The 14,243-nt window shown below is 32.1% G+C and overlaps 1 protein-coding gene across 2 annotated transcripts in view; it reads left to right on the top strand.

The window, feature by feature from the left end:
* LOC124365736 (probable isocitrate dehydrogenase [NAD] subunit alpha, mitochondrial) overlaps positions 1-13,788 on the top strand; it is a 34,679-nt gene extending 20,891 nt beyond the window's left edge. For both annotated transcript variants that reach the window (XM_046821724.1, XM_046821723.1), the window contains 5 exons: positions 8,215-8,340; positions 10,065-10,237; positions 10,642-10,905; positions 11,417-11,666; positions 12,811-13,788. In XM_046821724.1, the coding sequence (XP_046677680.1) occupies positions 8,215-8,340; positions 10,065-10,237; positions 10,642-10,905; positions 11,417-11,666; positions 12,811-13,038 (1,041 nt within the window). In that variant the 3' untranslated portion in view covers positions 13,039-13,788. The remainder of the gene's footprint in view (positions 1-8,214; positions 8,341-10,064; positions 10,238-10,641; positions 10,906-11,416; positions 11,667-12,810) is intronic.
* Positions 13,789-14,243: the final 455 nt, after the last annotated feature.

The raw sequence follows: 14,243 nt of genomic DNA, 5'->3' as shown, positions 1-14,243 counted from the left end.
TTTTACTGTTGCACAGATCTGAGCCAAAGTTTAAATTAAAAATACTAAAAGGTGCTAATTAAAGTTTAGTAAGCACAAGTAATTAAGTTCCAGGTATGTTTAAGGCAACAGGCTACACTGTAGGTGAAAGTAAAAGTTAGGTTAAGAGTTAACTTGGTGAGAGAAAAAAAATTTATTAAAATTGGTTAAAGTAAAATTTTAAGCTAGAAAAAATCAACCAAATACCTATGCCTAAATAATTAGTGAGAATAAGTTACTAAAGTTTAAGAAATACTGCCACTCACATGTTCAATAATTACACAACTAGGCTTAGGTAGCAGTTGGTTGCAAGAACTGCTTGGCTCAGACTTGCACATTAAAAACAAGCTACTTCGAAAAAGTTTAACATTTTGAGTAAAAAAAGGCAGTGTAAGGAAAATTTAGAAAACTAAAAAAAATTTTAGAAAAACGTCTACCCCTTTAAAAAAACTTAAAACTAGGACTTAGCTCTCATAGCTGTGTAGAATTCCTCCGCTCCCACCGGCAAGCCCTAGCCTTCCATTTCAAACCATGATCTGCTACCAATATGCGACGATATTCGAAAACTGAATTTGGAAAGACTGGGTCCTAAATAATAAACAGGTCGTGAAACGTTGATTGGAAGGTAGGCATACGATATTAACACCAAAACACCGTGCCGGTTCGTAGAGGGAGCGGGCAGCCAGCTTTGATTTTGGTAACTCCGACCACAGAAAACTCCAAGATGTCCTTGCCCTTTCGAAGTCAGAAGAGAAGAGAACAAGAAACCTAATTCCCGATATCTAGAAAAACCTGAAAATACTAGAACCAATCAAAAAGCCAGAAAGCCACAGAAACATCTAGAAAGAGAACAACCATCTGGTAAAAACAGATGGCTCGACCAGCTGGTAAGGAAACAGCTCCCCCGGTCCGTCCAAAGACCAACAAAAATAAAAGTGGCAAACGCCACACGTTCACCGTGAAAAAAAACCTTAAATAAGCCGTGAATTTTGTTTACATACCGTGAAAATCTCTACAACTTTTGAATAAATATAAAATCAACACGGGTCGTCGTCAGACGATCATATGGGAAAGTTTGACCTTCGCTATTGCAAAGTAAAAAAGTAGCACGCAATGTAGGGGATAGACCCACGAAGTTTGACAGGTGCTGCTATCTGAGCGATTTTACTGATAATATGGTTTATAAACAAATGAGGAAAAGGAATAGGGCCGGTGGGAGATGACGCTTCCGGCTCAAATCACGTGAGGCCTGTCTTTGTCTGTCGCCAGGTTCCGGGCCTTGGCTACGCTACGCCGGCTGTAAGTAGCTGTAAACAAGGCATTCTCTTGATTGAACGCGAGATTAATAACACAATTTAATTACTTGATAGATTGTCGTTTAATGTAAACACTTTTCGTATTGGAGTTTTATTGTATCAGATATAGTCTATTATTGTTTTCATAAAATAAAAAAAGTATACAAATCCTTAAATCTAATGTAAGGAATTTAAATTACATTTTAACTTAATTTTATCTATTAAATCCCTTTATTTTATTTAAATATTAATGAGAAAAAATGCTATTCAGTACGATATCTATATCGTTTGTGTGTAATGACTGTTAACACAATGTAATAATTATAAAAAAATTTTAATTTATGGTGGACAATAAATTGAATTAAATTTAGGGTCTTGCGTAAAATAAATAGTATAATAATGTGACGGAGCAGAACCTACACGAACACATATCAATTAACGCAGCGAGACCATAACTTTATAGGCATATATAACTGTTTTAATTACCAGTAAGGTCGTTTGAAGAAACAATTTTATTTTTCATCTCTTTAGATATTAAACGGTAGTGATATGCGTTTTCCTTATCAATAATTTTCTTTATGATTCCTAAGCTGCATGGATATTACGAGTGTACACGGTTTAAATCTTTTATGGTGAATGTGTGTTTAAATTGTATAATGTATTAGTAAAATATTACAAATGAAACGTCATGTTATAAAAACGTTAGAAAAAAAACCATTTTCATTTTTTCTAACCAGGAAACAACAAACGTCAAGTAACTTTGTAGTGTTAAGCTTTATTACTAACAAAACTACAAATCGAGGAAGTCGTCCAAGTATAATTTTGTCGGGTTCCATACGACTACGTTAACGCTATTAATCATTTAATGCAGATGAAAAAATATATCGTACAAGGTTCATTTATTGTAATGTGGTGCAGCGATGTTATGGTAAAAATAACCTTTGTTGTCTAATGTCAATGAGAGTGGAAGGGAAGGGGTATATCGTGTACTCCACTCCCCCATCCTCGGACAACAGCTGGTTTCATGTCTCATCATGAAAAGATTTTGTTTCCCCAGCTCGGCACTCCAATTATTATTCTTATTGTGTGAGAATTGATATAAGATTTAAAGCTTTTCATTCCAACTCATTCTGACACTTTCTCACGGAAATTCTTCTGTTGAAAGAGGCTTCTCTGTCAACAAACATTGTATAGTTGAAAACTTGAAGGAGGAGAGTTTAGTCGCGTTGAGAAAAGTTTGTGTGACGGCGTATCAGCAGCAGGAGGATTGGAGGCAATGGAAATCACTAAATGAATTATTTCATGCTTGCCAAAAATTCCCACGCCCACCTACTCGGAGCACTTGGCAAAACAACGAGAAGAAATGAAGACCAAAATTAATTCTGAGAAAGAGAGGAAGCAAGCTGCAATAGATAGAAAAAAAAGAATTGGAAGCACAAAAATTCCAGGTTTTTGTCCGACGCCAGGAAAAGGGGCAGCTGAGTTAGACGATAAGATACAGGAACTTAGCAAAAAGTGAAAATCGTATTCACTTTTATTCTAGACATTTTTATCAATTTCTTTATTTATGTGTACAAATATAATTTTTTTTGTATATAACTGGTACCAAATAACTTTTCTTATAACAATTTGTATATAATTTTTATACATTTAACGTTTATATGTTATTTTTAATTTCAATAAAATTGCCTTTTCTGTATTGTATTTTACCCCTCTGCCGCGTCTGTAGTGTTTTACGTCTCAACTTCGCCCCTCTCCAACACGATTTTGTTTGTACCGGTAACGTTGTTTATGAAAACTTTCCGACCTTGTAATTTTAATTTTTTTTAACCGTGAAAACCGTGAATTAGCCGTGAATTTGAGTATTTAGATTGAGTGGGAACCCTGAAGAGTTACTGGTGAATAATATCCGCACTTACTTAACATCAATCATAACATTCGTAATCTTTTAGTATGTCAAGACATATTAATCCATTTCAAAACATTTTGTTACTGATTTATTTCTAAATTGTAGTTCTGAAATATTGCAACATTACTGAACTGAATAAGTAAATTGTACAGTGTGTTTAATAAAAAGTCCTCAGAAAAATTTGTAAATGCTTATTCATTCAAAATTAAAGAAGAAAAAAGTCCTTTGGATTAAACTATGTTTTAAAATACACCAATTTTTATCTGTTTCATTTTAAACTTTACACATATTTTACATAAACTAAATACATGTCAAATCAATGTTATAAAAAAAGTAATCATTGTAAATGTTTTAAACTCTTTTAGTGCTAAGGTTGGCTGTGAGACACAGGACTGTACTAGTGTGCAATGCACCAGCCTCTGAAATTAATGATAAAGATTTATCATTGTACGTCTTCTTTATTTGTCAGTGTTCTGACTAATATGGTCAGAATCAAAATGTTTCAATTCAGTGTTTTCTATTCTTCCCCTGTCTTATACGACTGGCCAGATTTTGTTTTTTTTTTTTTTTTTACTAATATATAGTATTAATAACTTACAACAAAAAAAACAAATTTCTTATATCAAGAGGAGAGTTGGATCTAATACCAGTTTATAACATGCTCAAACCCGGATCTTTTGCCGGGTGATTTACATTAGAGCGCTCACTTGTTTAATTTGGTCGTAACATAGGCAAACTAACATATGATCAGAAGACAATACCTGTCAAACGACTATTTACATTAAATAAATGGCAATAGCCTTAACAATAAACATGAATCACAAAAAGTACTTGCTCCGCCGGGTGTCGAACCCGGATCTCTCACTTGCCGGGTGAATGTGCTACCAGTACACCACAGAGCGCTCACTTTTTCCATAATATATATATATATATATATATAAAAATATTAATGCAAAACTGTAACTTTTAAGCAACATCATTGGAAACTATAAAATGTTCCCTTAATTATCACAATTGATAAATTGTTACTTGATCAGGTTGCATATGTTGCCAACAACAAACAATTTATCACTTTTTGTTTTTTTCCTATAAAATAAACATGTTTGGCAAAAAGTAAATAAATTGCTCAATTGATTAATTTTTCTGTTTCGTCATTAAGAAACACACATTATTTGTATGTCAAGATGTCTTTTTGAATTGTTATAAACTGGTATTAGATCCAACTCTCCTCTTGATAACAGTTGTGTTAACAGTAACCTTGGGGTTTTTTCCAGTTGAATACTAGATTCTATTGACAGTATAGGGAGAATCAGTCCATCTGCCAGCAGTCAAGACATCAACAACAGAACTGTCTTGCCTTCCAGCTTAAAATAACAATTTCTCAACCTTGGAGCAAGGTTACAGTGGGGGAAAGCAACAAATGTTATCTACAATTTCAGTATCTCATTTTCAATCTATTTAGATCTTTTATAAATTAAAAGCTCTTCTGTATACCTAAATATACTTTGTAGAACTAGTCTGTGAGTCCACACAACATATTTATGGGTTTAAATAGGCTATTCGTCTGTCTGTCTGTGTAAGTCCTTTTTAGATAGAATCTCATACTTTAATATCAGTTTAAAGTAATAAAATTTACAGTGTTGTAATTTAACGTATAAAAGATATTAATATAATTGAAATATAACAGTGGTAAAAATAAAAAATATCGTTTATATTTAGTTATAAATGGCGGTCACAAAATATGTTTATAATATTTCATGAAAAGTGATATACAAATGAAACAATTGTCGAGATATAAATAGTAGAAGACAAAAATATTAAACATTAATTTTTTTGTGCTGGATTAAAAGTAATAGACAAAATCTATTTTTCGTGCTCTTGCAAATGAATCATATTTAGTATTAATGCAATAGTAAAAGACAATTTTGTTTTTATCCACTTAAAACTAACAAACCAGGTAATAAAAAATTGTACAAGTGTATTTCGATATTAAAATAATTTTTTTTGTTAAAATGTATGTAAAAGTTTGTAGCAATGAAGTGACTTTAAAAGCAATGATTTTTAAAAATATTTCTTTCATATTGTGAAATTTGTATTTTTTCTTAGGAATTATTGTATTGGACATGTCTGAAGGTTACAGGATACATTGTGTGTACGATATGCTGTAGTGTATGTTCTGGATTATATAAATTGTATTTAATAAAAATATATAAATATTATTCAGTAATTCAATAGAACAAAAAAATATTGCGCAATTATTAAATAAAGTGTACTTTTGTGTGCTTTGTTTATACAATTATTAATATTTTTTTGTACTTATTTAAGTATGAACTTAGTACAGTATTCACAACTATTTACTGTCTTCCCATAGCTAACCTGTAATTTTTAATCTTGACTTTTTAATATAACATAGAATTAAAATGAATAACCTAATTTCATGAAAGTAAAGTAAGGGAAAGGAGATCATTATACTCTCTGAAGTCCCAGGTCATTGTGACTGGTGGACAAGAAGGGTCTCATGCTAGCAGCAATTTCTTTGCTCAACCCTTCAACTGGTTTTAAGTGATTTTTTTATGTGTTAATTATGTTGTAATATAAATTAACTCTCACAGTATTCTGGTTTGTTTGGACTAAAACTTGTGTTAATTGAAATATAAATATCCAATGTTTCATATTATGACAAAAAACATTCTACAATTACGTTATATTTTTCATTATAAAATTATAAACTTGGATGTTTACATTTCTGATTGCGATTTTCCTACGTAATTCCCAAACGTACAAAAATTACTCCTATGCTTGTCAAAAATTCTCTGTCATTGTATTGTATTTGATTGTGAGTGATGGAATTGGAGATGATTCTTGGCTTTCTGAACCATTCTTTTAAAAGCCAGTAAGTAAATCAGTATTTATACAGTAATAGTTTTTTTTGTATAGAATGTTTGTTGCCTTAGAAAAAGTCATATGCAATGAGTACGTAAACCCATATATAACTATCATATTTTTCTCATCTACATGCATTTAACTTTGAGGTAAAAAATTCATCCAGTAGAAACCCCACTTTTATAATTGCATAAAAAATTTTACAAAATAATTGTTTGTGAATGTTGTAGTGTTTACTGATAAATTGTTCAAAAATACCAATAAACTTCTTGTACTCAAATATGTTTTCATAAGTTTTGAGTGAGATGTTTTACTAACCTTTTGTAGACCATTTAGTCAAATAAAATTGACTTTTCCTTAGAATACGCTATAATTGGAATAAAACATATTCTTTAATTGTTTTTTATGACATTTTCAAACAATTCAAACATTTACAAACATTTAAAAATTTTTTTTGTCACTGATATTTCTATAATGTCAATAGCTTTTGAATGATAGAAGATCTGTGTGGGTGTGTTTTTTAACACTTGCATATTATCAAAAATAGTGCCTGCCATTTTTGGTAAAATTATGGCCAGATCTAGAGATTAAATTAATATTTTAGACAAATTGGCTTTTTTAATAAATATATTAGGTTGTCGCAAAGAAGTCAATAGAATCAATGAAAGTTAATATTCTAGACTTTGTGTTGTAAATCGCTGGCAAAAGTTTAAGATGTAAACCGATCAGTTCACATTCATCTCATCTGAGCAGTAGTTTAGTTTTATTGTGAATGTAAAGCCGTCACGTTATCTAACACAAAAACAAGTCTGTGTCAGATAGCTCCTTTCTTCTAGTCATTAGTGTCTGTTATCATGGTGGCAGAGAAGCAATGTAAGTAATTAGTATTGACAATTCAATCACAGCACTTGTATTTTTCCACCCACAATAGTGTATTTACGTAATCAATTCAATTAGCTTTTGGCATGTGTTCAGTGCTACGATGTTTAAATAAAGGTTTATTATTTTAGACTTAACTTGTATCTCGTTTAAGAAATTATTTGTATCATATTTCTCTGGACACTTTGGGTTACTAGTGTTGTTTTCTTTACAAACAATCTAAGTGTTAATAAAACAATAAGAATTGCACTAACAAAGCTCAACTTATAAGGAAATATTAGATTTGGAAATTGTGAAAGAAAATTGTTTGTGTAAAAGTTTCTATTTGTTCAGGTGTCAGTTATTTATTGGTCTTTACAGTTGTCAATTCTTCTATACTCTTCATTAAATTTTAAAATTTGATTAGTCAAACCGAGAGTTACTTATTTGTTTACACAGGGTGACTTTTAAATGTTTTCTACCACACTCATCTAGTTTTATATCAAATTTAATTTATAAAATAGATTATGGTAATGAAAATGTTTTTATTTAATGAATAATCTTGATTTTCTTCGTACTTATTGTTCCCGTCCATTGGACTTCAGAAAGTTAGTCAACCTGCACCTAAATGATATAATGACAACTAGTTTAAAAATCATAAAAATGTGCTTCTAATTGTTTATTGTAGTCAGTAGGATTAATTTTACATCAATGATGGCATTTTCAAATTCTATGATCTTTTTATATACAGGTATTGTTTTATTGATAATATACGATAAAGTTTGATTTTTGTATTATTTTACTTCAGCTAAAAAGTGTAGTCTGAAATCGTGTGTCACTATATCACAGTTACATTTGAAAAAATAGTTTATGCAAGTTAGATGTTCAAAGATTACCAAAAAACATAAAGTTATTTCTACCTAAACATTTTCAGAGACATTGATACCTGAATAAACTTGGATTAGAGGAAGAACGGCGACATTTATATCTCCTCCTGTATAACTAAGCTGTACAATGACAACTGAGTGTCACTTATACAGTCTAGACTCGTAAACAGAATGTTCTGATAAGCTTACTTAACTTATTTATATTGCTGTAACGACTTCTAGAAACAACTGAAATATTTTTATCGGTTGATAATATTTTAAGATACTTTTTTTTACGATTAAGTGTAAATCCACTATGCTAATTGAATGTTGGAGCCATATCGGAGTACTTCTTTAATTAAAGATGGTGAATATTGGGTTTCAGGTTGCGAGCCGGGTGCCGCTTGCGCGATGCTACAGCGGAGAGATACGAAAGGCCACCATCATCCCAGGAGACGGCATCGGACCTGAAATATCCGCTGCTGTCCAGAAAATATTTACTGCAGCCAATGTAAGTTTTTAATAATTAAAACTAGAGTGGGAGGCATTTTTAGATGACATATTCATTTAAATTTTATCTATGTATTATATGTGCTATGTAACTATTTAACTGTTTAGTTGAAATATTTTCAAATATTTCCTTCTTCTTTAGCATTCAATTCTCTTACCTTGTTACAGGAAGTAGGCCTGTCTTGTAAGTTAAAAAGATTTTTCACACACTGAAGACTCACAGTCACATTTAATCTTCCTAAGGGCTAACGACTAAAATCTAGTTGAAGTGTCAAATAAATACATTTTCATAACGTATTAAACCATGAATATTCAATACTAATCCCTTTAAATATGTTACCTGTGCGTGTTTCTGTTCTTGATTAATAAGTCTATCAAAAAACAGGTACTTCTAATTTTTTTAAATGCTGCTGATCAATTTTATACAGCATCAAATTTAATGCTTAGTTAGTGCCAAAACAAAATGTAAAACACAATTTTTATTTTCAATGAAAAAATCTTGCAATTTATGTCAGTTTACAGTTTTTTTTTTTTAATTCTATTGCAGTATAGCCTATTTTTATCTCTATGAACTTTTCATAGCATGTTTTGCAATTTCTTTCTTACAATTATTTGCTAATGTTGGTTCAATTGATTTATGTGTGCTGTAGTATAAATTTTTATATAGTGAAATGTTTTAACATAAATGTGTTATTGCAATTTTTTATTCTTGTGTCGGGCAATTTTATTTTCTATTTTAACAACCAAATTCGCCATCCCACACTGCAAAACCCATTTATAACAAGTATACTTAAAGTAAAAAGAACATGCATCAATGCAGTTACAAAACCTTTGCAAATCAGCCGAAATAGACCTTGCAGCGTAGGAAATATATTGGCCAGTTCTAGAATTAAAACACATAGCAGACTGAAAGCAATAGTTTTCATAATTTTTTTGTTTTACTTATTCTGAGCTTAATCCTTAAAACGCTGAAGAAAATTTGGTCTCTGTTCAATTAGCGTAGATTTAGAGATTTAAAACTAATTCTTTTTGCCAAAGTTCTTGAAAAAAGAAATAACAAACAAATTGTTTTTAATCTGTCGGTTTTACCCGTAGATGCTGCACTGTATATTTGGCGTGCCATATTGATATATCTGCTTGCCACGCCTCGAATCGTAAGACGAAATTTCAATAATAGAGTAGCAATGGTTTTATATTGATTTTTCATGTTACATACAGTCCAATTTACTTCTCGACGGTCATAAATTAATACATTTACGCCTTCCTAGACATTCACAGCATTTTTGTTGAATTATAATGAACTCAATATTTAACAATACAGAAATTCCCGTATGCAATGTTTTACCACAATCCCCATGGTACGGAGACATATTTATATGTCTAGCTTTATGGGATAGTTGTCAATTTACAATAAAGTTCAACACAACAATTATTTTGTGGTTTTTTTTTAATTCAAGCTTTTTATTTATTTATGAAAAACAATATTGAATAATTATCGAATAAACCATAAAAACATTAAACTTCACCTCACTATAAATTTTTAATTTTTATTTGATAAACAATCACGAGAATTTTAAAGTATATTTTAATGAATATTTGGACTAACATAGTATATGAATTTAAATGTTTTGTGTTACTTTGTTCTTTACAGTTTTCAAATATTGCGAGTGATAAAATAGAACCAGCCGGATATGATATGACTGATCAATGTTATTACATTGCCAGGTGCCGATAGAATGGGAGTCTGTGGACGTGACACCAGTACGAGGTCCAGACGGGAAGTTCGGTATCCCACAGGAGGCAATAGACTCCATGAACAGAAACAAGGTGGGGCTGAAGGGTCCACTTATGACACCTGTCGGCAAGGGCCATCGCTCGCTCAACTTGGCCCTCAGGAAGTGAGTGTTGACAATAATCTGTTCTAGTTAGTTATTTAAAACATGAACTGGTATTGCTAATAATTATATTGATTATAACTTTTACAGAGAAAAACATATTATAGTACATAAATTTACTTTTTTTTATTTTAAAGTTGTAAAGCTCTACAATTTGGAATTCTAGTAGGTCAACAGCTGTAAGGATTTTTATGTAGCACATGTTGACTATTGTAAAATTTATTTTAAGCCAAAGAATATGCTCCTGAAAGCTGACATCTTGTTTTTTTTATACTGGCTGATGTAGTTTGTAAACAGAGGATCAGTTAATAGTGCAGGGAAAAAGTATACTCTGCTAAGCAGTGTAAATTTTATGTAAATCAGCACAGGAGCCAATTGGGTGTAATCTAATGTATTCCATGTTCTAGGGAATTCAACTTGTACGCGAACGTCAGGCCGTGCCGCTCACTGGAGGGCTACCAGACGTTGTACGACGATGTCGACGTCATCACAATCCGAGAGAACACGGAAGGTGAGTACTCTGGCATCGAGCACGAGATTGTGGAGGGCGTCGTGCAGAGCATCAAGCTGATCACAGAAGAGGCATCACGGCGTGTCGCAGAGTTCGCTTTCAAGTATGCACGTGACAACGGGCGTCACAAGGTGACAGCTGTACACAAGGCCAACATCATGTGAGTGGACATTGTTCTGTTACGTGACTTTGCTTCAGTTTCTTTTGCTTGTTTGTATATAATTTTGAAGTTTGTATAGTGGTTATTAAGTTTAGCAAGTTTACATGTTATTGTAGATTAAATCTCAAAAAATTTCATTTTGATCGAATTAAAAAGGTTTTATGAATCTTGTGTTTCATTGAAAAATGTTAATCATATGTAATTTATTGATGTTTCAATATATGGGAATTTGAGGACAATTCTATTTTGTTTTGTTTTCTATTTGTTCTTTTCTAGTAATTGACATTGCACCTATTGTATTCAAAAAACACACACTACAACACACTAGTAGTATGTCACTATTATTATAGTGTCATGTTCAAAAGTTTTTGAGGTCTTAAAGGATTAATTGCAAAAAAGCATATATTAATGTTATATGTTGCATTGATGAAAATACTTGTTATAACAATGGGGATCTCAATATTTGCCTTTATGAATACATCATTATTCTCCTCCTGTATCGTGTCCGCAGGAGGATGTCTGATGGCCTGTTCCTGAGATGTTGCCGAGAGGCAGCAGAGAAGTTTTCGGATGTCAAGTTTGAGGAGAAGTACCTGGACACAGTCTGTCTCAACATGGTACAGGACCCAAGCAAGTATGACGTTCTAGTTATGCCCAACCTGTATGGTGACATCCTGTCGGACATGTGCGCTGGACTGATCGGAGGTTTGGGCCTCACACCTAGCGGCAACATCGGGATCAACGGTGCACTCTTTGAGTCGGTATGTGTACTTTGCATATCGGGGTTGTTTACACAAATACATTTGACCTTGATTGTAGTAGAATAATAAGTGGGTGATGTGCTGGCTTTGAACTCTTGGTAAGATGGTAAACTTTTCTTTGTATAGGCTTGGTAATTCTGTACAGTGTGTTTAAATATCTGTACAAATAATTTAAAGATAATATCCTTTAGTTGCACACCTGATAAAGTAATTATTGTTTGTTGAAAGATACGTTCCCTCAGAGATGGAAAGAAAGTATAGTTCAACAAATATAGCATTCATTTGTAATAAATTTTAATCCATTTAGACCAATTTCGATTTTGCCTGAAATGTCAATAACTCTGAAGAAAATAGTCACTCGTTAGCTGATAAATCACATGAATGGTAAGAACGTGTTAGTAAAAGTTCAATCTGGTTTTAGTCGCATTTACAGTACTTGCACTGCCTTTTTGAATCTGTTTTGCTGATATATTGATGCTAAAGATGGCGAAAAGTATAATTAATTTATTATGGTGAATTATTTATAAAAATATTACATTCTCTAAGCATGTCACTATGTTTCTCAGTGTGCAGAGTACGAGGTCTGTGTAGATTTAGTAGACTATTGGAAGAATTTTGCTAAATTTCAGCTCAGTAGTCGATGGATTTTTACGTTATTCACCACTGTTTATAGCAACACCATTCTGCAGAGATTTCAGAACTCTGATATAGGATTCATTTTTAATTTCTTTGATCTGTTATCACATTTTAAGATGGTATTAAATTGCTGCTAGACAGAGTAACGTGATTTGCCTAAACTAACTGTCTAATAAATAATAGGGACACAAATTCTAAATGGTTTACATTATAACAAATTTTTCTTATGCAACTTTTCACACTTAGGCTATGCCAATCACACGTGCCTAACTTGTGGGAACTATTTAGCACTTGTACTGAAACGTAATATTTACTAGTAGTACTCGTACAATCCATGATATTAAAGGTGGGTAAAACCACAGTGTTATACCACATAAATGTAACTAAATGAGCCAGTTGATTTAATTCACATTTAGAATTTACTAAATAGAATAAAAGCAATGTCAAGTGTGTTCACAAATGTAGAATTAAAAAAAATAAAGATTGTTCATTATTGCCAATTTTCCAGGTACACGGAACCGCTCCTGACATCGCGGGCAAGGACCTGGCAAATCCTACTGCGCTGCTTCTCTCTGCATGTATGATGCTGCGCTACATGGAATTAAACCAGCACGCCGACAAGATCCAGAAGGCATGTCTAGAAACGATCAAGGAGGGCAAGTACCGGACGGGTGATCTCGGCGGCAAAGCGAAGTGTTCAGAGTTCACCAACGAGATTTGCAGCAAGATCGCATAAAAGTGTTAAGACACCGTTAGGAATTACCATTCGTTAGAGCTCAGTATTTATTGTTACATTTATTTTGTTGGTTCTAGAATCGGTGTGCTGTGCAGGTGAAAACTTCTTATTAACGATTGTCGTTCACTATAAAGAACGGGGTATTTTTTGCATACTTTCAAAATTTGAGGTAAAATGCTATTAAACGACTCCTTGAACAAAATATTATGAAGGCACAGCACTCGTTTCTGAATAATCACACCTCCTTGAGTGATGCTTGACTGTCATTGATTTTATTGTCTGACAGGGTCATTTTTTATTTATACATAATATTGTTGTAAATACCTACAGGCCCCTGACTGTTAATTCTTCCTATGTTGTTGTTGTAGATATCGTAGGGTTTTCTGTTTTTACCTAAATTATAATAATTATTTTCTCTTTTGTTACTATTGTAACATTTGTTGTTAACAGGTTTCTATACTGGAACTGCGATGATGGTTCCCTTTAAAAAAAAGACAATCAAAATTATCAAGTTTTAAGAAAACAAACATTGTCAAACAACTCAGACGCCAAATATGTGCATTTTTGGGATGAGTTTTTTAGTGCTCCATTTGCACAAAGAAAACTTCACATTTACATTGAAAAGGGTACCATTCATCTCAGTCTGTAATACTCCATACCGAACATAATGTATTGGTGCGTGCTAGTCAGTATTTAAACTATTGTATAGGTTACTAAATAAACATTGCACCTGTGCAATATTGACAATAACAATTGTGTTTATATTTTTAAACCTAATGGAGGTTTCCACTGTCCTTTTGCGTTTTGTGAAATATCAGTTGAGAATTCAGCATGGTAAGGAATATATGTTTGCCTTTTATTGATTGATCAATTGAACCAGTTTACTGAATCAATTAACTTGTATTCTTACTGGAAACTATTCCTACTAATTTTCTGTTAAAATAATATCTCTTGTATTAAAATTCCACATTTCTATCATGATATCCATTGCTCCATTTTGCTTTGAGTTCCTCAGTTTCACTATTTCCTTAACTCTGTCAATCCCAAAGATCTTATATGAGCATAAAAATGTAATATACAATCTGTGTGAAACAGGGTTTGTTAGAAAAACTATATTTTTTGTTCCAACTTCCCAATGTCCTAGAGAGATGAAATTTGACTCACGTTTCTCATGATTCGCATAGAAAATAAAAAGAAATTTTATG

This window comes from Homalodisca vitripennis, chromosome 7, assembly GCF_021130785.1.
Source record: "Homalodisca vitripennis isolate AUS2020 chromosome 7, UT_GWSS_2.1, whole genome shotgun sequence".
Taxonomy (NCBI): Eukaryota; Metazoa; Arthropoda; class Insecta; order Hemiptera; family Cicadellidae; genus Homalodisca; species Homalodisca vitripennis.
Note: the sequence above shows the minus strand (reverse complement) of the source record. Positions and strands in the feature narration are given on the sequence as shown.